General features: G+C 36.8%; 1 protein-coding gene across 10 annotated transcripts in view; it reads right to left on the bottom strand.

Annotated features, from left to right (window-relative positions):
• The window catches only part of LOC131677717 (cytoplasmic polyadenylation element-binding protein 4), a 106,649-nt gene that overhangs the window by 5,958 nt on the left and 75,864 nt on the right, over positions 1-24,827 (bottom strand). For 9 of the 10 annotated variants that reach the window (XM_058957706.1, XM_058957709.1, XM_058957707.1 and 6 more), the window contains one exon: positions 566-969. In XM_058957706.1, coding sequence (XP_058813689.1) covers positions 566-969 — 404 coding nt within the window. The remainder of the gene's footprint in view (positions 1-565; positions 970-24,827) is intronic. The other variant, XM_058957715.1, reaches the window with a different exon arrangement.

Below are 24,827 nucleotides of genomic sequence, written 5' to 3'. Positions count from 1 at the left end.
AATAAGTATTGCAGTACGTGAGGAAATCCAGAGGTATAAACTAAAATGGCTGCCGGAATAATCGCGGTACGTTAAATGTACTACAAGTGGTGACAAATCTCCTTTTTAGTGAAAGAAAAATCGTATTGATTGATGAGATTTGTAATAAAGCTATCCTAAAAATTGGGAACAATGCTAGGATATAGTGCCGAAGAAATATCATTGCAGCTCAACGATAGGCGCAAAATGAAGCCTCAACTTCCGAGCTGCTAGTTTTAGGTGTTCTGCCAAAAGAACAAAAATACACCGAATCGAATAACTTTCTCAAACCATTTTTCCGCTTCAGTCTATAAATAAAGCTTCATCCAGCGAGCGCAACAGTTTCAATAATAAAAGTTAGAAAACTATACGTGGTCGTTTCGCAGCTGGCCAGGTTCCAAAATATGAACCGAAGAAAGCTGGTGAGAAAAGTTTCGACAGCACTTGCCAACCAGTTAGTTTTACACTCCTTAATCACCTTTTGTCTCAATTGACTTCTCCTTTCTCTATAATTGACTTTTACCCCGAAAAAAAGTGTTCCACTCACCCGAAAGTCGTCGTAATTTTTCGCCGAGTGCACGCTACCACTGCCATAGTAGGTTGGCGATTGGCCACCACCGCCGCCACCACCTCCACCACTGCTACCGTTGCCACCGATTTCCGGCGAGTTTAGGCTAGAACTGGACATGGACAATCCGGAGAAGTTGAACGGATTGCTGGTGTTGATAACGGGCGAGGATCCTGTGTTCGGTCCACTTAGGCTCGACCCGAGAATGCTGGCACTATCCGGGCAACCGATGGAGGAAATCGACGAGAACGATGCCAGCGAGGGTTGTTGCTGGTGGCCACCGCTGCTGTTGATGCTACTGTTGGTACCCAGCGACGATGAGGTGGAGGTAGATTGCGATGATTGTGATGAGCCCAAGATGTCGGAAAATGACACATTGTCTGCTGAAACAGTACGGAAAAAGATTGGGGAAAATAGATGAGACATTATTTTGTGGTTTGGCAGCAGTATTGATGTATGAAAGGAAAGTATTCGATTTGTGCTAAAGAAAGCGAGATATTATCGGGTAAGTTGAGCAATTCATCCGGAAGAGTTGATACTGACAAGTGAGGAATGGATAAACATTACAACAATTATTTAGAAGACCAACATCTAGTAATCTATTTTTGAAAAGAACCGATGTAAGGCTTCATTACACAGATCTTTTTGATACTCTTTAATTGAGTAAATTTTACAAAGCTTGCAATACAAATTAAAAAAATAACGTTGAAACCAATCGTAAATCCAAGGTCCAAAAAGATGTTTGTTTTTGTTCTCATGCTAGGGGTTTATTATCATTTCTTTCAATCGCGATTTCGAAATCGAAAATACAGGGTGTTTTATATATTTTTCAATAGCAATTTTTTGATGACTGAGTTGACATATCAACTTATTATTTTTTAATTTGTTCAGTTTTCTCCACAGTTTAATCGTGCCAAAATATAACCTTGAGCAACGTCTTCAAACTTTGGAATCAAAAATGACCTTTCGGTCAAGCAAACTTTTCGCAATTAGCTGCCAAAAATTGATCTTTTTAACTGAGTTTTGCTGTATGTGGTATTAAATAAACTAATCGGCCTATTCAGTGTGATAAGCAACCAGAGAAGATCCTAGAGACCACTTTTTATCGCAATAAACTGATTGTACTGCCCATTAAAGCATAAGACTCCCACATGGATTTTATAGGTTGGCAAAGCTGTATTATCGTGCAACGTGAGGCCAAACTATGTCGCCATTCACCTCTGATACAGAGCTTCTATCTCTTACATCCTCATGGTGCCAACCGGGGTAAGGCATTTTCTCCTTATTTACCGTGACGGTTTCAGTAATATCAGTAAGTCCAGATCAATAACGAAATTGTAACCAAGGGCGGTCGCACGAAGAACAACAATTATACAATCATGTTCAAAATAATAGCAGTAGTAATCTAGAAACAGGACCAATTGCAAATGTATACATTAATTCGAATGTACTACATAGTGAATATATGAAACTAGTTCAACCACACTTGAATATAGGTTTTATTTCGCAAAATTATTTTTTTCGGTATTTTAAATTTTATGTACAGTGCAGACCCGGTTTTATCAGCCCCGGATTTTGTCTACCTCCGATTTTATCAGCTTTTTCACCCGATTTTGTCAGCCTCATATGGAAATTGATAATTGGCAGTTTGATGGGCTCTGGCAGACGAACCAAGTTGATTTCGAGTAAATCCCTTCTTGAGCATATTTTTCTTTCTTATAGATCCGAAATATGACAAAATTAAAAATTTTAATTTCTTTTAAAATTTTGCACACCCTATTAAGGGAAATTTAAACAAAATAATCAAAAAGGGCTAGGGACAAAGGAAGAATATTTTAAGAGCTTCGGTTTATTAAAAAGAAAGAAAAATAATATGTCCCGATTTTGTCAATGTCCCCGTTTTATCAGCCTAAAATTCACCAAGGAGCAGATAAAAACGGGTCTTCACTGTATTTCTAAAAATCACTATTCACAAAAATAGCAACACGTTAGTTTAAAACAAGAAAATCATGGTTTTAAAATGTTCAGCGATCCGCTTGTTCTGGAACTTATTGCTACTCTTCAGTACTTTGTTACATACCCGTATTTTTTAATAACTGCCACGCATCGTTTCTACAAGGACTTGACAATGAGTGACAGGAATTGCAGCCCACGAATCATGAACTACAGACCATGGCTCATCTACATTTTCAGCTTTGCTTCAGAAACAGCCTATGTTATATCTCCCCAGAGGATTTCAATGGGATTAAGGTCTGGAGATTGCGCTGGCCACTCCATAACCTCAATCTTCTTCTCCTGGGATCAAACTTTAGCACGTTTGCTTATATGCTTTGGGTCATTGTCCTGCTGGAAGACGTCGTCTAGGAAGTGTTTCATAACCAACATTATTTGCACCGAACCCGATTATTACGCAAAACAGCCTTCTGTAGCTGTCACCAACATCTAGTAAACGAGAGAAATGAAACAATTCACCCATTTCCTCATTTAGCAGCAAAGTAACCGCAGTCCCAAGTTTTGGACTATGGCGAAATTTTAGGTATGCACGAAATATTTGTCATTTGGTGTCCCCCTAGTGTTTAGAAGCTTTCTAGAACAATGCACTAAGAAGTTGAAAAGCACTATACTATGATGATTACAAGTCCGCATAAGTTTTTAAAAAACATTCCTTGCATTTTTAGCTAGTGCAATGTTGCATTGAAATACATGTATCCAACAATCTTCAATTTCGTGGGGACATGAACTGTGAATATGACTTTCCTAACCTCTCTAAGTAGTAAGCACCTCTTTTACGCATCTTATTGGTTACCTTTCTCACTGGCCACCTATTTATTTGTTAATCCATCACCACCAACTCGCGTACGCTCCCGTACCCTTTGTGTTTTATGATTGACCGTGTAATTAATTAATTAATCAGTACATTATATGGTTTTGTATTGCCACGAGCACTCCACTTTTCGCATCAAAGCAAAGCTTGACCGGCGCCCCATACAGGGGTGGCACCTGTGGAAGCCGCTCGACCGCGCACACCTGCCATAACCATAACTGCCTTATTGTTCACTGCAAATATCCCTGCGTGGAGCGCGCGCGAGAAAAGATCACTCCGCTAGCGGCGGCGGTACCTAATGATGGCACACAGGAAGAGCTGTCCGGCAGCAAACATTTAGCGCAGTACCTACAACAACAGAAACGGTTAAGCAGGTGGAAATGGAAGAGAACCACACGCTCATCGCTCATGTACACCTCCGGAAGATGAACGTCACGGTTGCTGGCTGCCCATATCAACACCACTTTTTTGCTTCTTCAAATTTCTCTCACCGATTTTTATTTTCTATTTATTCATACACCACTCTTGCACCTTTTCCACTGTTTTTTCCTCAGCGGTGGTAGATCATGTAAAATAATAAAAATGGTTCTGCTCCACTGAGAAGAGGGTGCACGAAATTACACCGAGGGGAAATGTCTAGGAATGGTGCAATACGCGAAGTAGGTTCACGGATTCTTGACCAGTGACGGCCGGCCAAGGTAATTAAAAACAGACCGTGCTCGTTAAATTATCTTTTTATACTATATTCATTCTTATTTAATATTTTTTCATAAAGACATTAAACCTCGTTTTTTTCGATATTCCAATGCTATAAAATTTTCTCATTGCATGCATGCTTAGAAATAAATGGAAATTACATTTAACATAAAATTTATCTGATAATAGAATTTTACATTTTCTGATATGTGAAAAATATTGTAACTCATTGAATATAAAACTCAAACTAAGTAAACCTGAGAAAGGTGAACAACTCACATTTTTACATGTAATTAAATTTATGTATATTGATATGAACTGCTAAGCTTCTTTTGCACATTTTTCAAGAATTAAAGCTACAAGTTTTTTTATGTGTGGAAAACACTACTTTTTTGTATCTTCGCCCGTTCAGTTCGCTATTTCACTCATATTAAAAAAGCGATCCATTGAAAAGTCTACGCAGAATATGGGTAACAAATTTGCCGAAAACAGTAACTTCCTAACATGTTTTTACATTTCTTATAAAAGAAATGTATAGAATTCGCTCAAACCTTCAAGATTTTTTCCGAGGCCCGGAGGGCCGAGTCGTATATACCAATCGACTCAGCTCGACGATTTGGACAATGTCTGTGTGTGTGTCTGTGTGTGTGTCCAAACCAATTTTAAATGAAAGACCTACCAAACAGTAAGAACGCTATTAATTTGTTTTTGATTCTGATGTTTAGTTTCCAAGATATGAATGTTTGAATGTGTAAAAATGGCGTTTTTTGCAGTTTTTTTTAAATTACCTGCCGAAATTGACAACATAGATTAACACTTTATATGACATTGACATTAGACAGCTTTAACGAATACCTTTCGAACAAGCTATAGATTGTTGAAATCGGAATAATATCAAAAGAGATATTTAACATTAAATGCGGACGAAAGATTTTTATCATTTCCCATAGCCAGAAATATGGCCAAAACATGTAATCTATTTTTAACGCCAAAACGGCTTATTTTAGGTCAATAGTATCTTCGGAGAATTTAATGGAGGCAATATGCCCTTTCTTTTGGTATTGTGATTTTGCTAATTAATCCCCCTATGAGTGAGATATTTTCACAAATTTTCTTGGAGGTGATTATATCGAATTACTTTTGCGAATAACTTTACTGATGACTTCAAATATCTATTTTGAATACTTTAAAAGTTATGGCTTGTTGTTTGTTGATTACTCTTTGTCGCCTATTTATTGTTCAATATAGTAATAATACATTGAAATAAGCTAAACATTATTTCGATAAAACTAATTTTGTATTTCATTTTACTATCTACAACCGCTAGAAATAATCACCGAACACTTCCAAGTTGTCTGGAAGGAATTTGATAACTTATCAGTGTAAAAATGTCCATTTGTGCGAACCTTCTGACTGAAATTTTTCTAACTTATTACCATCGGATCGATCTGAAACATATCGGAAAAAGAAAAGCGAAATAAATAACTCCAAGCAACGGCGTAGCCAAGAGAAAGTTTTGGGGTTTAACACCATACAACCCACCCCCCCCCCCCACACCCAAAAAAAAATATTGGATTAAAGTTGAAAATTTATTGATGCTGACTGATTTAATTCAATATTACAATAACAATTATCTGATCCGTACATTGATAACCTGTTGTTGTAAACATCATGACGATTTTTGGTAAATTGTCGGTAAATTGGGGTCCTGATATGTAACTGATCTATTGGTCTTGATTTCACAGTTGTCTAATAGCATCAATATCAAATTCCTGCCTGAAAACATTCCAATAGAAAATTCCAGAGTTCAATCATAATCCTCAGATTTCTTTTCAAATTGAGCTCGCTTTTGTAGAGATGTACTGTAATAAGGGTCTTTATTTAATAGGAAGCGATGTTAAAATTGATTTAATGTCTATGAAACATAGAACTGCTCACCAAAAAAATGCACAACTTTCAACATTTGCTAAAAATGTTTTTGCCTTTCTCATTCACTCTAAAATTCGTCAGTCTAATCCCGACCCGGAGGGCCGAGTGTCGTATGCCAACCGACTCAGTTCGTCGAGATCGGAAAATGTCTGTGTGTGTATGTATGTGTGTGTATGTGTGTATGTGGAAAAAATGTGACCTCTGTTTCTCAGAGATGGCTGGACCGATTTGCACAAAGTTAGTCTCAAATGAAAGGCACAACATTCCCATCGGTTGTTATTGAATTTTTTATTGATTGGACTTCCGGTTCCAGAGTTACGAGTTGAAGAGTGCAATCGCACAGCAAATTCCCATATAAACTGAAATGAAAAATTTTCAAAATCAAATTTGTATTTTTGATGCCAAATGATTTTAAAATGCACGAAGCATTGAGATGTTTGACAAAAATTGACTTCTTTGGACTTTGGTACATTTTTGCCTTTCTCATATAGAAAGGTTATGCAATCACTCTAAAAATCGTCAATCATACCGGCCCAGAGCGAGTATGCAGTGAGGGGTTGCTACTTTAAAATTAAAACTAGTTTAAAATTTCTTAACAAGTTTCGGCAGGACCCGGACCTCCCGGATCTTTCTCCGTGATCCGCCGCTGGTTTCAAGCGATGTTTCAGTATCACATAGTATCTCAAGACCGTGGCTGTCGATCCATTGTATGTATGTGAAAATCGTACTGAACATGTAATATTCATTTCCACCATTGTATTGAACATAACCAGCCATGGAATCGTAGTCTGGACAAATGAGACAAGCACAATTGCACCACTAGGTGGATTAAAACAGGTTTTTATTTTTGGAATGCGTCGAGTTGAGACGAAAACGTAATATGATTAATAACGAGGATAACACTTTCCGAATATGAAGAGAAATTTATGAAAAATGACGATTTCCATTCGACTCTAGCAGGTCCTGATCGATTTTGATTAGCATTTGATTTTTGTTGTATGACCAATTATATGTATAGGTCAAATGTTTAAAAACAGTAATGTAAGGTCAAGATAGCATCATTTTGAAACCGCCAATTTCGGAGGTTCGGTATCTTCGATGAGTTTTACAAACGTTAAACAGCGCATCATTTGATAAAATAATTTTGACGGTATATCGCCCAAGAAGTATTTATGGTGAATTTTCTCAGGTTAATATTCATGACTACAATAAAGTCTCAACAAATTCGCTAAAGACACGAACTCTGTTTCTATTTTCTGAAAAATTAATTCTGCATAATTTTAAAACTTCAAAAATTATGTTTTCGGAATTATGCCGTTTGGACAGTAAGATCGATTTTCACCAAACCGGATTCCAGGCTACGCCGCTGACTTCAAGTAAGTAAAAACAAAGTCGTTCTACACTCGTTCACAAGAAACTTCTTCGAATGCTGAATATCTATTATAATACATTGAAACCCCGATTTTGTCAGCCAAATATGAACATGTGTTTGATGGGCTCTAGCAGACGAACAAGACTGAATTCGAGTAAATCCTTTCTTGAGCATGTTTTCCTTATCATGAAAATGGAAATATGCAAAAATAAAAAGCTCATCATAATCAGAAATAGTTATCAGACTACACCAAGGGACGGGAAGAATATTTTAACAGCTTCAGTTTATTATAAAGAAAAAAATTGCCCGATTTAGTCAATGTCCCCATTTTGTCAGCCTAAACTACACCATGAGATTGACAAAAATGGGTCTTTATTGTATGTATTATTCACTGTGTTTCACATTAATAGGTACATTTCATTTTTGGGGATTTTTTTATTGCATCGAACTACAACAATTTTTAGGTAGTTTTTAAGGGGTTATTTTATAGACTTCTTCCAAAATTTGGCGAACCTATTCCAATTCGTATACCAATTAATTGGTATACTTAAGGGTTTATATGTTGCAGATAGAGAAAATACTGAAATTTTCAGCTTTTTTCCTACACAATATTACGAAAGCTTATTAAACAATTTTTCCTAATAAGTTTGTGAAAATTATAAACTATTTGAATTTTTTTTAATAGTTTTATTTTTTATTTAACCGTGATTTTTAATAAATATCGCTTCACAACGTAGTGTTTTTTTCATGCCTTGCGGTGAGCACGATCTCTCGAATTGCTGAACTGAAAATTATGGAATAGAAATTAATTTTTAGTATTCTTTACAGATTTAACTCGCCGCGCAGATAGCTCTGAATTAGACCCGCTTGTGCCCTAAGACGATTTCGCTAGATTTTCAGAGCACTGTGCACCCAGTGCATTAATGCAAGTGACGGAAGGTTATCGAAAAGATTCGTGAAAATGAAAATTTCAGTAATGATGATGATTTTCCCAAACGGTTCGTTTTCGAGAGGTTTTTATTTGTTCTTTGGCATTAGGATTAGCGATAATAATTCAAATCAAGGATACTACTGGGAAGTCACCTTTAGAAAAAGTCGATGTCGAAGTAAAATTTGGAACTTCAGAGATAGCGTGATATCAGGAGCTGCGATTTCATTTCAACGCTTTTTTGTGAAAAAGGCGATACTTACAAATGTAAACATAAGGCTTTTTCATACATGCGAATTAGGGCTTTGAACGCAACAAATTTACCTAAAATTGGGTTTCTACGATATTGCTTTCTTAAACTACAGCAAAAAATACAACGGGCGAAACTGTATTTTTGTTTGTTTATTTCAAGTTTCGCCATCCGCGCTCCATGCAAACAAACAGAGAAATACTTTTTTTGCTAGCAGTTTAGAGGCGAAACTGTTTTTTCGTATTTTTTAGGATTATCAGTTGTAAATAGTAACAATGATCGCTATTGAAAAAACCCGGACGAAATCGGTGGTGTAAAACGGTAGTTATTGTAAAAAACGTAAGGGCGATACTTCAATGCTGATAGGTGGGACAGAAAAAGTAAACAATCGCCGAAGGGGCGATACTATCATTTTGTCAATTTCAATAGCAAAAACCAATTTTAATTTAATAATTTCAAATACTTTATGAAGTTATAGGTTTTGATCACTGAATCATACAATCTAGGATGTAAAAAACACAATAGTTCTTAAATAGGAATTAAAACCAAGTCTGGAAATATTCACTATTGATTTTCTTTGAATGGTGTCAATGCTAGTATCGCTTTTCTCAAGAAAAAGTGTTGTTTTCTTAGTTCTCAGTCGCGTTGGAAATTTGAGTAAAGTATAAACTTCAAATCGATAAAAAAATCGATTTTTTTGGCTCAGTACAATATATAACCCCTTTAGGAAAATTCAGTTTTCCCACCACAATGCATTGATTGAGGAATTTAAATATTTTATAGAGCATTAGCAATAATTCGTTTGTATGTCTATTTTATGGGCCATATTTTTATTTTCCCATTGATTTGGTTTGAGATTTCTAGCACTGATGTTGTCCTATGCGGATTTGAGCGATTCTCTGAGTCCTGCCACTATCCCATGTAGTATGTGTTATCAAAAACATCGCGAAGCATCAAGTTCTAAATGTTCTCAAACTATATAACATCCGAAGAGAGTGATAAGAGTTATAAGAAATGTCTCATCACACTGTTAGGTGGATAAAAAGCGTTTTTTATAAAAATGTTATTATGCTTTTTTGATAGAAGAGCAACTTAATTGCTGAAATTTATTGTTTCTAACTACACTGCAAATATACCACAAACGAATGCGTTTCAATCATACGTATCTCAGAACACCGCAGAGTCTTAGTGCCTTTGATAGAATGTTTCAGAGTGATTTTCTGAATCATATGGACGTATTTGAGAAAACAAAATAACCGATATAACTCATCTAACAATAAGATGGAACCATTCTAATATCATTTATCACATGTTTATTTTTATTTTTTATTTATTTTTATTTACGTGACTTGTTACCGATGTAGGGTAATTTCGGGAGAGATGCCGCGTCAGGAGAGATGCCGCACTCTCTATATCTCGTATATGGGGTCACTTTCATACGGTAATATGATATTGTGAGATTGTCTTTTGAAGAATTACAACACTGGAGATGTAAAATAATCCTTATTATTAGCTTACGAAAATTTTAATAATGATTTTGTGCTTCTAGTTGCATCACGACTCCGACAATTTTTCAGACAATTTTTCAGCACCGCCTTAAAATTTCGTTTTTTAAGGTGCTCGATTTGTTTTTCGTAGATCATGTATCGGTTGAATAGCTGGAAACTTTTAGAAGAAATTCTGATCACGAGCACGGTCATTCATGATTGCTGAGGAAAATGTCGTCGTGCGGCATCTCTCCCCTACAATTGGGAGAGATTCCGCATTAAAATTGCGGGTGAGATGCCGCACTCGATGGAGGAGGATGCGTAGCTAAAATGTATTTTTTCATCTCGGAATGTCATTAAATGATCATTTGCGTCAGGTATAGGTTCTTAATAAGACATATTCACAAACTAATGGACCTAACACAGTGACATATAGGATTATGAGTCTATTTATCTACATATTTAAACGGGCGATATGTATCTAGGTATTAGTTGCTTCGATTTATTCTTTAAAGTTTCAGGTACTAATTTTCGTGAACGCGTTGATTTGTAGTTGTGTCAATATTGCGATAAAAACGAAAATTTCAACGAATTGATGCTTTTTCAATATGAATCTTTCAAGAACAAACCTAAGTTATATAAATTCATTGTTGGGAGAAACAGCCAAACACTATTTTTAAAGAACCGCTACCAACACATAGATATATATCGCTCATTCAAACATATAGATAAATAGTACCCTTAATTAAGTTATTCCAACTTAACCATTACACAAGGTTGCGAAAGAAAAACATTTTCAAAATGCTGAATAAAAAATGTTTCTAGAAATGGTAGTACCCCCTTAAGAAAAGTGAAGGTGCTGGCCGATTTATATGTGTAATCAAATTTCATGAAACTCAGCTGAAGACACATATATACAAAGTTGTGGCGAAAAAGTGAGCTAAGTTCGTGATGTTTTTAAAGTGAAATTTTTGAAGATCGGATGAATAATTTTTGAGATATCACGTTCACCGCAACGGTACTTTTCAAAAAAATTCATTCCGAGATAATTGCGTTTAAAATTTTGTGTTAACTTCATTCGTGGATGAACCAGCTCACTACAAATGGCTGTAATTTGAAATCTAGTCCTCCGATCTGAATGAAATTTTGCACAGACACTTTCAAAAGCATGTACTTTCAGAATATACAATAAAAAATTTCCGATTTTTTGAGTTTCAACTTTGTATATAACCCTTAATCACAAAAACATCAAGGAGAGCTAAAAGTACTTTTGTTCTCCATTTTCCATTTTGTGACCACAGTGCGGCGCCTCACCCGCACATGCGGCATCTCTCCCGCAATGACCTTTTTTGTGAAATGTTCGTGGAAATTTAATGATTTTTTTTTTCATGACAAAAACCATTTCACAGTATTTTAGAGACTTGTCGCAATTGATAAAAATGATTTCATCAATTATTGAATGGTTAACTTTGATGCAGGATCGATTTTTAGAAATGTGCGGCATCTCTCCCCAAATTACCCTAATTTATGTCGAATCGTAACAATACAAATTCATCCACAATTCAATTCAAATATAGTATATAAGCTGTAATTTTGGTTTTGTTTGTTATTGGCTTTTTATTATTGTTAGTTTGTTAATTTATTTGAAAAAAATATTTATTGTTATTTTTGTTTAACCTAGAATAAGATTTTGTACTAACCACTAACCCCGTTAAAATCAAATCCCTTAAGGTTCAAGTTACCTTTTTTGAGCATGTGTTAGTTTTGAACGCTGGGTAGTATGGGTAGGAAAAATTGTGTTCAGCTTTGCCACCGGATTATACATTTAAACCTTTTCAAAACTCTAAAAGAAGAATATCTGCCGATTTATCAGATCACAACGATTCAAATCATACAAAATAGCTGCTGGAAAAACTATCGGTTTCGCTAAATGGTGCTTTTGAAAAAGTGGTTGTGATTTTTTGTCACACTACCACACCGTGCTGGGGCACGCAACACAACAGCTCAATGAAAAAACCACAGCCACATTTTCAAAAGCACCATTCAGCTAAGCCGATGGCTTTTCCGGCAGGTATTTTGCATGAATTGAATCGTGATGATCTAATAAATCGACTGATATTCTTCTTTTAGAGTTTTGAAAAGGTTTAAATGGATAATCTGGTGGCAAAGCTGAGCACAATTTTTCTTACGCACACTACCAAGCCTTGAGGTAACTTGAGCCTTAATTAGGCGTCGATAATTTGCGTAGAAAAAAATTGTTTGTATTTGGTAACAGTGGTGAGAAATATGGGGGTTCTGCTTGATTTGCTCGAGGGCGGAAGAGAAGTCTTTCATACCCTTCCCGGAACGTCCAGACCAGGCGTTGGGGCTTAAGACATGTTCCCCTCTGGATAACCCCTCAAGGCACCAATAATCCCGCAACCGTTACCAACTCGAATCTACAAAATGTACCGGAAAAACTACAACGGCAAAGGTGGCAAAATAGTCCGCACTAAACGAATGAGACCTGTTAAACGCAAAAGGCACTAACACTAAATCCGACACCGACACATGATTGACACCGCTGTGAAGTTGAGTCAGGTGCCTGTAATTTGGCCGCAGCTTCCGGGAAAGCTTAGGGAGAGAGATAATAAGGACGAGAGAGAGAGAGAGAGAGAGAATAAAAGGAATTAGAAATAAAAGGGCTGCTGGGAAATAATAATTAGTGAGGAAGGTCAGTTGGGATGCAGTCATAAAGCGAGTAAGATCGGCTTATAAAGTCAGACGGGAAAAGTGAACCTAGTGTAACACACTGCGTGAAGTTTCGATCCTGCAACGGTGTGGACCAGATACTAAGAGTCCAGTCGAAGTCATCTCCCGATCAAAGTTGGCCGTTTTCGGAAAGTAGTTCTACCGACACGCTACTGCGTCTTGGAACCGTCAAACCACGCGCATTTATCCTAGTCCAAGTAGTGCCATAGTGCGGTCTCCTAGAATCACTCCTGGCTCAGACGATGGTATACCGCTCCATCGTGCAACCACCGTCCCACGAGATCATCCCCAAGGTTCACGAAAGCACCCAGTTACGGTAACACCCAGGACGCGTGCTACGGTTACCTACAAAGCCACGCGCATCTTGCCTACCCTCGCTGGAAGCATCGGTGCTACACTGACATTGATGCTGAAATCACCGCTCCGTTCGCTAAGCCGCACCGACTGTAACGATGACCCACCAAAAGGGCCCATAAGTCGGATCAACGAAGGGCCCCAACGTTTAGCATTAGGCGCCTAAAATTATGTTAAAAAATAAATTGTAAGATTGCATACTAGTTCTTTTCGTTCCCATAATAGCCTTTCCTTTGTCGGATGATTATATATTGGTTCGCTTTGATAGAAGATTATTTAAAAGCGGTAAGTACAGTAAGTCCTCCCGAGAACGGTAGCAGACGCTGAGATCAAGAAAAAGGTGAGCTAGCCGTGCGGTGTTCTTCAAGGAATACTTTCAGACTTTATCACATGTGTTTTTTTGCGGAAGCATTTAACGTTTACCTGAGAAATATTAACTTGGTTAATCTTTTTTAAAAATTAGTTCGAAGGTTTTTGTTACAGCATAACATTTTCTCTTTGCAGAATGATTCTAAATAAAGTTTGGGTCATTACAAGGTTTTTTGTTGAATGCATATTTCACTGCGACCAGTGTTTACTTTACATTACATAGTTAATCCAATGCTTCTACTGATATTGTGCATAATCTGTGATCAGAACTCGAACAAATAACGGCTTTTCTTGCGGGACATCAACCGAACCAAATTTCGATTTCATTAAGTCTCATCAGTTTAATCAGAACTCCTTGTCTTGCGGGACATCACACAGCACTAAAGGTTTGCTCAGAAACACAAATTTTGTTTTTCGTTTTTGGAGCTAGAGTCAATCCGGCGCTAGTTTAGTCTTGTTACTAAGTTGGTGTCGGATTCTGATGAGAAGAAGTCGAAACGGCTCTCCAATAACTGTTTTAGTTATGTTTTGTGCCTTTTACGCGCATATATAATTTAAAATAATTTTCTTCTTTTTGGAGAAAACAATATTTTTACCTAAATTTTCTCCACTAAGAAGAAATACAGCATAACATAGTGCTTGCAAACCAAACCAAGTTACTCATTAGCTAATTCATAACTCCTTTTCTTGTGGGACATTACACAGGACTAGGAGTTCGCTAAAAACACAAATAGTGTTTTTCATGTTTGGAGCTAAAGTCAATCCGACGCTAACTTAATCCTGTCATTAAGTTAATGTCGGATACTAATGAGGGGAACTCGGAACGCCTCTCCAATAAATAATTTAGTTATAGGTTTTGTGCCCTCTACGCGCAAATATAGTTTAAAACATATTTCATCTTAGCAGAGAAAAAAATAGTTTTTACATAAACTTTCTCCACTATGGAGAAATATAGCATAGTGAATTAAATCTAGGAAAATACATACAGATTAGAATTTTGTGTGGAGGCTTATGTTTGGCAAAATATTCAGAAGTGGGCCTATTTTCGACATCAATTAGAGCTTCAGGCAGCCAAGACGTCAAGAGCTGGGTTGGCCGGGCGTATTCTTAGGAGCTCGGATTCCGCAGAAAAGAATCGGATCTCTCTCGCTTAAAATTTCTTTTATGCAGACGTTGTAGGGCGAAGGTGGTGACATAATGGCACCCTGGTACTAGTCGACCCCACAAGGACAGGAGACGGAAAACGATAAATAACAAAGGGACTTGATTGCAGATCGCGACTTACCAGAATATCCCGAACTGTAACTGTGACGTGGCTTCACAATACCCGGCGCATGCCAATACAACGTGCTGGATGCCGTGATAGCCCTCGTCACAAGCGCTCTCTCTGCAAGCCCAATACGTCACAAATGCGCATCCAGCGTGTAGTTAGACCAAAGCCGGGACATTACACGAATAAAATCGCAACCCACATTCATCCCCCTAAGCCAAAATTTCGTTAATACCTTCGGGATAATATAACATAGCCATTGTCCAAGTTCCCCATTGCTCCACGAACTGCCAACTGTTGAGTGTCCTCTAACGTCAAATCATGAAAAATTCATTGAAGCAGATTGGTCATTCGTAGATGTCTCCTTCTAATGCGCCCTGCGCGTGGGCAAGGTATCGATTCTCCCAAGGGTATGCTGAAGAGCAGGTTAATTTTATTACTTATTTTTTTGTAGATTTTCATCGCGTGTTATCAGGTCAATAGTGATGCGTGGTTAAATGGAGAAGTCAAACGAATCCTTGCACATGCACATCAAAACACAACAATTTAAGCGATATTATCGTGATTTAGATCAAAATTGGCAATAGTTATTTCCCAATCTTGTCAGCAATGTTTAGGTACTTCAGTGGCAGATTTCTAAAGCAGCAAAGAGTTGCCCATTACTCAACGATGTTTGGAATCTACTGACATAAAATTACTTATGAACTTATTATTACTTAAAATATTTAAGAAATTGTAAATGCATTGTTTACGAAAGCAAGCATATCTAGTACGAATGCGTTGAACACTCCCAACTCCTTCTTTACTCTTTTTAGGCCAAAGCACTGCCCATTTTTCAAACAACGCCGCGTAAATATGTAGTACATATTACCACGTATTATTTATGTCAGCATACCGTTAACAGCGGAATGCATTACGCGAATGCAGTTAAAAGAAATGCATGCCAAAATATTGCTAGACCTCAAATATTTTGCTATCGTATCAATTACCATTACATTACCTATGCTTTGCTAAAATGAATTATGTCTGTGATGTTATGGTTTATAAATTTCATCAAATGTAACTTAACATTTGCGCATATAAAAGCCCCTAGGTCAACAGCGCTCAGCGGCCCCGAGTAGCCCTGCATATCTACTGTTGCCTACTGATCTAGTAGGACTTCCCTGAGACTCCACGAGGCTCCTTCAGAATGTTCTGGGTGACACTGATTATTTCAGCTCACCAGATGCTGCTTTGAATGTATCCATAGTGTAAAGTCGTTTGATCTGAGTATCATCAACCGTGGATTTTTTTTGCTTCGGATTTTCTCTCGCTGGTATATTTGGCGGCCTTTCAAGAGAGTAAAAAAATACTGCTACAAAGACCCATTTGCTTGTAATTAGTGCAATACAGCATGCATGCATGACGCGCGGCACAAACAACCGATCATGCACACGATCTTTGTCGAAGAAGACGCAAAGCAGTCTCGCCCGGTGCCATTGTCACTAAAATCTTCGTTCACTAGAGCACGAGGTTATTGAAACAGCCAATCCCGTCCACGCATGCCAGGTTAAAATGGATAACTACACCATCGATCTCAACTTTGTGAGCGGGCACGTAAACGCATTAGTTCATCATGAATGTCTTGTTGCCAGTAACGTCACTTGTTTGCTTTAGACAAAATATCACAATTCTGAGGCTATCTAGGCGAACTTCCGAGATATCTGCCACAGCTGAATATTTCTACGTCTTGCGGAATATTAGAATACTTCGCGGACTATCTTTGATCTGAAAGAAGATCGGATATGATTGAATCCAGTTCAATGCGTTTAATTTTAAAAGGAAGCACGGAAACTTTGACGACGAATCTTGTTCGACATCCATTTTAGGATCATTTAAGTCAATTCTGGAGAGTTTATTTATGCACGGACCTAGAGCCAAACGCAAAGTGAAAACTGAAGAATAGAAAGGAAGAAACAGAAATCATGGGGGATATAATTTGAAGAACAATCTGAATTTGATAGTAAAGAAAAACGTGGTCACACGATATATGGCTGGATGCAACATATTTTATTTGCAACTGGAACGAAGAATATGTGAAAAACTTAATCAGCAATAGATCATCAAAACATCTTTGTTTCATTTGCTTCTGCAAAAAGATGAGTGGGTGCAGTCTGGAATATAACCGAAATGCTGTGACGGCCCTTGGACTGGTAATTCAAATCTAATGATATGAACCGTAATCAGAAATCCACCAATCAGTTCCTAAAATTGTCTCATCAGTATACTTTATATAACAGTAAGGTGCCTCAAAAGTTTTGGTACCTCGAAAAAAATCTTCGTGGAACATTTGAGCGCAATCGAAAAACAATGTCATGAAGCGTCGAGATCTGGTATAATGTTGAAAAAAATCCCTTTGTGGTATAAAAATTCTTGAATTGAGAGATGGGACTTTTGGTAATGCAGCTTTTCTTTGTATGCCAAATGTTTTAGAAATCCATGAAATATCGAAACCCGGTGTCAATTTGAAAAAAAAAAACATTTTTTTTTTTAATTATTATTTGCAAATCTAAGTTTAAAAATTAAAAATACCAGGGAGGCAACTATTGTGAAAACATTTTTTACGAGGATACAAGATCCGTTGTTTCATGCATTTCTAAGACGTTTGGCATACAAAATAAATTAAAAGCAGTCTTTTCAAACCCCAGTATCAACTCAAATCCAGAATTTTCCAAGTTTCATTAAAGCATCTATAAAACAAAAATCAGGCAGTAGACCTCGACGTTTCATTACATCCTATGCCATAAAAAATCGAATTCAATCTTTGAATCTTCTTCGCTAGGAGTCGAATCACTTCGCTAGGAGTCGAATCTAAAGTTTTTGAATCAATTATCAACGAGGCGTTATTTTCTGCTTGTCGACACTACATTAGTACATCTCAGCACGGATTTTTCCCAGGACGTTCAGTCGAGACGAATCTCGTCTGCTTTACGTCATTTTGCACGGAACAAATGTCTAAGAAATTGCAGGTGGATACTATTTACACTGATCTAAAGGCAGCTTTTGATAGAGTTAATCATGAGATACTAATAACAAAGCTTGATAAGCTAGTGTGTTCTACTAGATTCTGCCATTGGCTTCGATCCTACCTTGTGCACCGTGAAATCGTTGTTCAAATTGGCGATATTGTTTCAGAATCCTTTTTCAACACTTCCGGAGTTCCTCAAGGTAGTACGCTAGGTCCACTACTTTTTTCACTGTTCGTGAACGATGCGGTTTTCGTTCTAAGCCGTGGAGGAAAGCTGTTTTTTGCCGACGACTTAAAATTTTTTCTTGTTATACGGAATGAAGCCGATTGCCGTGAGCTACAGCATCTTATTGACAGCTTTTATAGCTGGTGTGTAAGAAACATTATGGTCCTTAGCGTTGCAAAATGTTTTGTCATCAGCTATTATCGAACGAGAAATATGGTTACCTTCAACTATAACATCGCAGGAACTCTACTACAACGCGTTGACCACGTGAAGGATCTAGGAGTCATTCTTGATGATAAGCTAACGTATACTCATCACGTCTCAGCGACCATCGACAGAGCCAATCGTTTGCTGGGATTTATTTTCAAAATATCCAACGAATTTCGGGATCCTCTATGCTTCAAGGCTCTTTATTGCTCATTGGTGCGCCCGCAGTTGGAATTTGCAAACGTCGTTTGGTGCCCGTATCAAGCTACGTGGAGCCTTAGGATCGAAGCAGTCCAGCGTAAATTCATACGATATGCGTTACGTGAATTGCCGTGGAACGATTCATTAAACCTGCCACCGTACGAGGACCGTTGTCGTCTTTTAGGACTTAATACTTTAACACGCCGGAGACATGCAGCGCAAGCTACCTTCGTGTCAAAGATTCTGCTGGCTGAATATGATGATCCGGAGCTACTAGCGCAAGTCAACCTCTACGCGCCTACCCGTTCTCTTCGTCCTCGAGCCCTGCTGCATTCTGAAATGCGCAGCACTAACTACGCCACCAATAGTCCAATTTTAGCAATGAGTCGTCGCTTCAACGAGTTTGCTGAAATTTTTGACTTCGTCATGAACTCTTCGCAGTTTCGTCGTCGTGTATTGTCACTATTTTAATTATGTTTAGTTTACCTTAGTTTAGTATAGTTCATTAAGACAAATTGTCAGTTGGACTTTTTTTTATACAAATACAAATACAAGAGTCCTTTTGTGTTTTTCACGGATAAAAATTTTTGTACTTTGGACGTTTTGCGCAACATCTTAATCGCGTCCGATTAAGCTTTTTTCGAGGTGCCCACGGTTATTAAAATTAATGATCACCTGTCTTCAACACATTCCATTGGCACCCCAATGAACAGTCTTCTGAATAGATGCTCCCTCCGTCGCCGTCAACTGATTTCATAAATATACAGTAAAAGATTTGTGGCTGTAATTTACATGAAATGAATGACAGTCAAACATAAATTAAGTAGGGAGTAGGTGTGCCACATCATTGTACACAAATTATTGTTTGTAGGACGAACTGAAAAAGAAAGCCAAAGTAAACACCAAAGAGGTGCAAAACTGAGACTCTGCCAAGGGCGCCAGAAGACCACGCTACGGCTCTGCAAATTTGATGAAAACAAACATTTATAGCGGTAAGCTTGAAGCTAGTTGGTACCGCCGCACGGTACTATCTTTGATTTTAGGCCTGAGTTTAGTCCGGTTTAAGACGTTAGTACCTGTCATCGCAGAAATGGCTGCATCCTGAAGCCAAATGAAAACAGTGTAACGGGGCGCCATATTCCTCTGGCATACATCTCAATAATTTGAATCAACTTTTCGACCTTTATGTGCAATATTATGGCCCATGTTGCGCACAAACCATATTAGGGCAAGTAAGCAAGTTTTATCCCGTACGAAAAACAGGTATAATCGAGTTTAAAATGTCATTTTTTATATTCTTTATCGTCCTATCCATAAGGTGCTGCACGCTCATTTGAAAATGCCATGTCGAAGAGTTATATTGCAGGTTAGCAGAAGTCGAATCATTTTGAAACAAACCGTAGAACGAAATTTTATAATTGAATGCAGAGCTGCATTAAAAAAATTGTTTTCGTTTGTTAGTCTACTTATGGCTATCAAAATGAGTGAAGCTGTTTAATTTACCCACAATTTTTTAGTTAGTTTAACTAGAGAAAAAGAAAAGAATATAAAATCACAATGTGTACACTTTTCTAGTTATATCTTCTCACAAACAACACAATAAGCAAGTGGAAGTTTTCTTACATTTTTACTGCTTTCGAAAGAATCCAAACTATAATTAAATAAAAGATTATAAATAAAGCCATGCCATACAACCTAAGTAACACTATGACGGCAAACAATCTGCTACAAATATTCTCATTTTGATCGTTATTTAAATTATATCGAAGCTTGCTTGTTTCACTATTTATAATTTTCCATCAGATCTTGGACGATTAGCATTTCCACTGTAGAACAAATTGTCGTTTAATTCTTAGTGATAGAACAGAAATGCATAGGGTTTGAAAGAAGTTATGAAAGTTGAGACTGGATAGATGACTTGGAAAAATGACACAAAAAGTTGAATGTGGAAGAATTGCCTAAATCGTGTCGGAACTTAAGGGGGTTGTGTAAAGTATTATCGGCAGAAAATTGGATTCCTTATTTTTTTTTTATGCAAAGATTGTCTATTCAGTCACGTCGAAAACTGGTTTGGCGGTGTGCACCATAACTCAAAATCTGATGGACCAATCGTTGATACATTTGCATAGTTGTTTTTATAATCACTCCACAAGCGACTAATGGTGCTTTTATTTCTTGGTCGATTTTCGAACTTTTCGTAGCACTTTGAAGCCAAAGTCGGATTATTGCTAAAAACGCTTTTAATCCACCTAACAGTGTGATGAGACATTTCTTATAACTCTCTATCACTCTCTTCGAATATTACATCGTTTGAGAACATTTAGAACTTGATGCTTCGCGATGTTTTTGATAACACATACTACATGGGATAGATCTCAAACCAAATCAATGGGAAAGCGAAAAAATGACCCATAAACTAGACATACAAACGAATTATTGCTTCCTAGAGGGGTTATATATTGTACTGAGCCAAAAAAAATCGATTTTTTTTAATCGACTTGAAGTTTATACTTTACTCAAATTTCCAACGTGACTGAGAACTAAGAAATCAACACTTTTTCTTGAGAAAAGCGATACTAGCATTGACACCATTCAAAGAAAATCAACAGTGAATATTTTCGACTTGGTTTCATTTCCTTTTTAAGAACTATTGTGTTTTTTACATCCTAGATTGCATGATTCAGTGATCGAAATCCAAAACTTCATGAAGTATTTAAAATTATTAAATTAAAATTTGTGTTTGCTATTGAAATTGACAAAATGATAGTATCGCCCCTTTGACGATTGTTTACTTTTTCGATCCCACTTATCAGCATTGAAGTATCGCCCTTACGTTTTTTTACAATACCAATTTTACAATTGGTGGGGGTTTGGTGAAAATCGATCTTACTGTCCAAACGGCATAATTCCGAAACCGTAATATTTGAAGTTCTAAAATTATGCAGAATTAATTTTTCAGACAATAGTAACAGAGTTCGTGTCTTTAGCGAATTTTTTGAGACTTTATTGTAGTCATGAATATTAACCTGAGAAAATTCACCATAAATACTTCTTGGATGATATACCGTCAAAATTATTTTATCAAATGATGCGCTGTTTAATGTTTGTAAAACTCATCGAAGATACAAAACCTCCGAAACTGGGGGTTTCAAAATGATGCTATCTTGACCTTAAATTACTGTTTTTGAATATTTTACCTATACATATAATTGGTCATACAACAAAAATCAAATGCTCATCAAAATCGATCAGAACCTGCTAGAGTCGAATGGAAAGCGTCATTTTTCATAAATTTCTCTCTACATTCGGAAATTGTTATCCTCGTTATTAATCATATTACGTTTTCGTCTCAACTCGACGCATTCCCAAAATAAAAACCTGTTTTAATCCACCTAATGGTGCAATTGTGCTTGTCTCATTTGTCCAGACTACGATTCCATGGCTGGTTATGTTCAATACAATGGTGGAAATGAATATTACATGTTCAGTACGATTTGCACATACATACAACGGATCGACAGCCACGATCTTGAGATACTATGTGATACTGAAACATCGCTTGAAACCAGCGGCGGATCAAGGAGAAAGATCCGGGAGATCCAGGTCCTGCCGAAAATTTTCAACTTGTTAAGAAATTTTAAACTAGTTTTAATTTTAAAGTAGCAACCCCTCACTGCATACTCCCTCCGGGCCGGTATGATTGACGATTTTTACAATGATTGCATAACCTTTCTATATGAGAAAGGCAAAAATGTACCAAAGTCCAAAAAATCAATTTTTGTCAAACAGCTCAATGTTTCTTGCATTTTAAAGTCATTTGGCATCAAAAATACAAATTTGATTTTGAAAATTTTTCATTTCAGTTTATATGGGAATTTGCTGTGTGATTGCACTCTTCAACTCGTAACTCCGGAACCGGAAGTCCCATCAATTAAAAAATCAATAGCTGCCGATGGGAAGGTTGTAGCTTTCATTTGAGACTAACTTTGTGCAAATCGGTCCAGCCATCTCTGAGAAACAGAGGTCACATTTTTTCCACATACACACATACATACACACACAGACATTTTCCGATCTCGACGAACTCAGTCGATTGGCATATGACACTCGGCTCTCCGGGTCGGGATTAGATTGACGAATTTTAGAGTGAATGAGAAAGGCAAAAACATTTTTAGAAAATGTTGAAAGTTATGCATCTTTTGGGTGAGCTGTTCTATGTTTCATAGACGTTAAATCAATTTTAACTTCGCTTCCTATTAAATAAAGACCTTTATTACAGTACATCTCTACAAAAACGAGCTCAATTTGAAAATAAATCTGAGGATTATGATTGATTACAGAACTCTGGAATTTTCCATTGGAATGTTTTCAGGCAGGAATTTGATGATGCAATTAGACAACTGTGAAATCAAGACCAATAGATCAGTTACATATCAGGATCACATTCCGACAATTTATCAAAAGTCCTCATGATGTTTACAACAACAGGTTATCAATCCACGGATCAGATAATTGTTATTGTAAAATTGAATTAAATCAGTCTGCATCAATAAATTTTCAACTTCAATCCAATTTTTTTTTTTGGTGTGGTGGGGGGGGGGGGGGGTTGTATGGTGTTAAACCCCAAAACCTTCTCTTGGCTACGCCGTTGCTTGTAGTTATTTATTTCGCTTTTCATTTTCCGATATGTTTCAGATCGATCCGATGGTCATAAGTTAGAAAAATTGCAGTCAGAAGATTCCAACAAATGAACATTTTTGCACTGATAAGTTATCAAGTTCCTTCCAGACAACTTGGAAGTGTTCGGTGATTATTTCTAGCGGTTGTAGATAGAAAAATGAAATACAAAATTCGTTTTATCGTAATAATGTTTGGCTTATTTCAACGGATTATTACTATATTGAACAATAAATAGGCGACAAAGAGTAATCCACAAACAACAATCCATAACTTTTAAAGTATTCAAAATAGATATTTGAAGTCTTCAGCAAAGTTATTCGCAAAAGTAAGAGCTACAAATTTGCTGAAGACGTCATTTCGATATAATCACTTCCAAGAAAATTTGTGAAAATATCTCACTCATAGGGGGATTAATCAGCAAAAGCACAATACCAAAAAAGGGCATATTACCTCCATTAAATTCTTCGAAGATACTATTTACCTAAAATAAGCCGTTTTGGCGTTAATAATAGATTACATGTTTTTGGTCATATTTCTGGCAATGGGAAATGATAAAAATCTTTCGTCCGCATTTAATTATAAATATCTCTTTTGATAATAGTCCGATTTCAACAATCTATAGCTTGTTCGAAAGGTATTCGTTAAAGCTGTCTAAAAACATATAAATTGTTAATTTGTATTGTCAATTTCGGCAGATAATTCAAAAAAACTGCAAAAAACGTCATTTTTACGCATTCAAACATTCATATCATGAAAACTAAACATCAGAATCAAAAACAAATTAATAGCGTTCATACTGTTTTTTAGTTCTTTCATTTAAAATTGGTTTGGATAAGATCGGTTCAGCCATTGCTGAGAAACACGAATGAGAATTTGTCCGTTACATACACTCACACACAGACACACACACACACACAGACATTGTCCCAAATCGTCGAGCTGAGTCGATTGGTATATAAGACTCGGCCCTCCGGGCCTCGGAAAAAATCTTAAAAGTTTGAGCGAATTCTATACATTTCTTTTATAAGAAATGTAAAAACGATGAAAATGCTATTGAAAAAAATAATAATATCAAGCACTTTGCAAAAAGCTTCTGTAGTCATCTGGGCAATGATGTGAAGAAGAAAAACTGTGTAAAATTCAGTACGATTGGTCCAGGAAATTTTGAGTTACGGTTTACACCGCATTTTGTCGAGGTGCCTCCAGAAGATTCACTGTCTGCATCAAGTGCCAGGTTCAATTTGTTAAGTTATATCTGTCAATTGATTATCAGACAGATTGCAGACTATAGGAAGTAATTAATTGTAATTTATTATTTTGTAACCGGGATTTGAAGCTTTCTCAATTTTCGCACGATGTCGCAAAATTTCGTTGAAATGAACGTTTTAGCAATACAAGATGTTCAAAGCTCAGCAATTTGGATTTAACCCATTTGACAGATTTACTTCGTTGAAAATCACCTTTTGAAGTTGTCAAATTCTCAGCTCAATTACTGAACTTTTGGTATTTCAGGATTGATTAGGTAATCGTGCTGATAATTTGAATTACTTCATTTTCAGCAAAGTATGTCTGCCAAATTCTATATGCATGGTTAGTGGAATAGTTGGGTAGGATGGTATAATAAGCCCCACCAGGCTAAAATGTCAGATGTCTTTTCCAATGACCACATAATTATCTGAAGCAAATAAAT

This window comes from Topomyia yanbarensis, chromosome 1 (genome assembly GCF_030247195.1).
Source record: "Topomyia yanbarensis strain Yona2022 chromosome 1, ASM3024719v1, whole genome shotgun sequence".
NCBI lineage: Eukaryota > Metazoa > Arthropoda > Insecta > Diptera > Culicidae > Topomyia > Topomyia yanbarensis.
The sequence above is the reverse complement of the archived record's forward strand: the minus strand, read 5'-3'. Positions and strand labels throughout refer to the sequence as shown.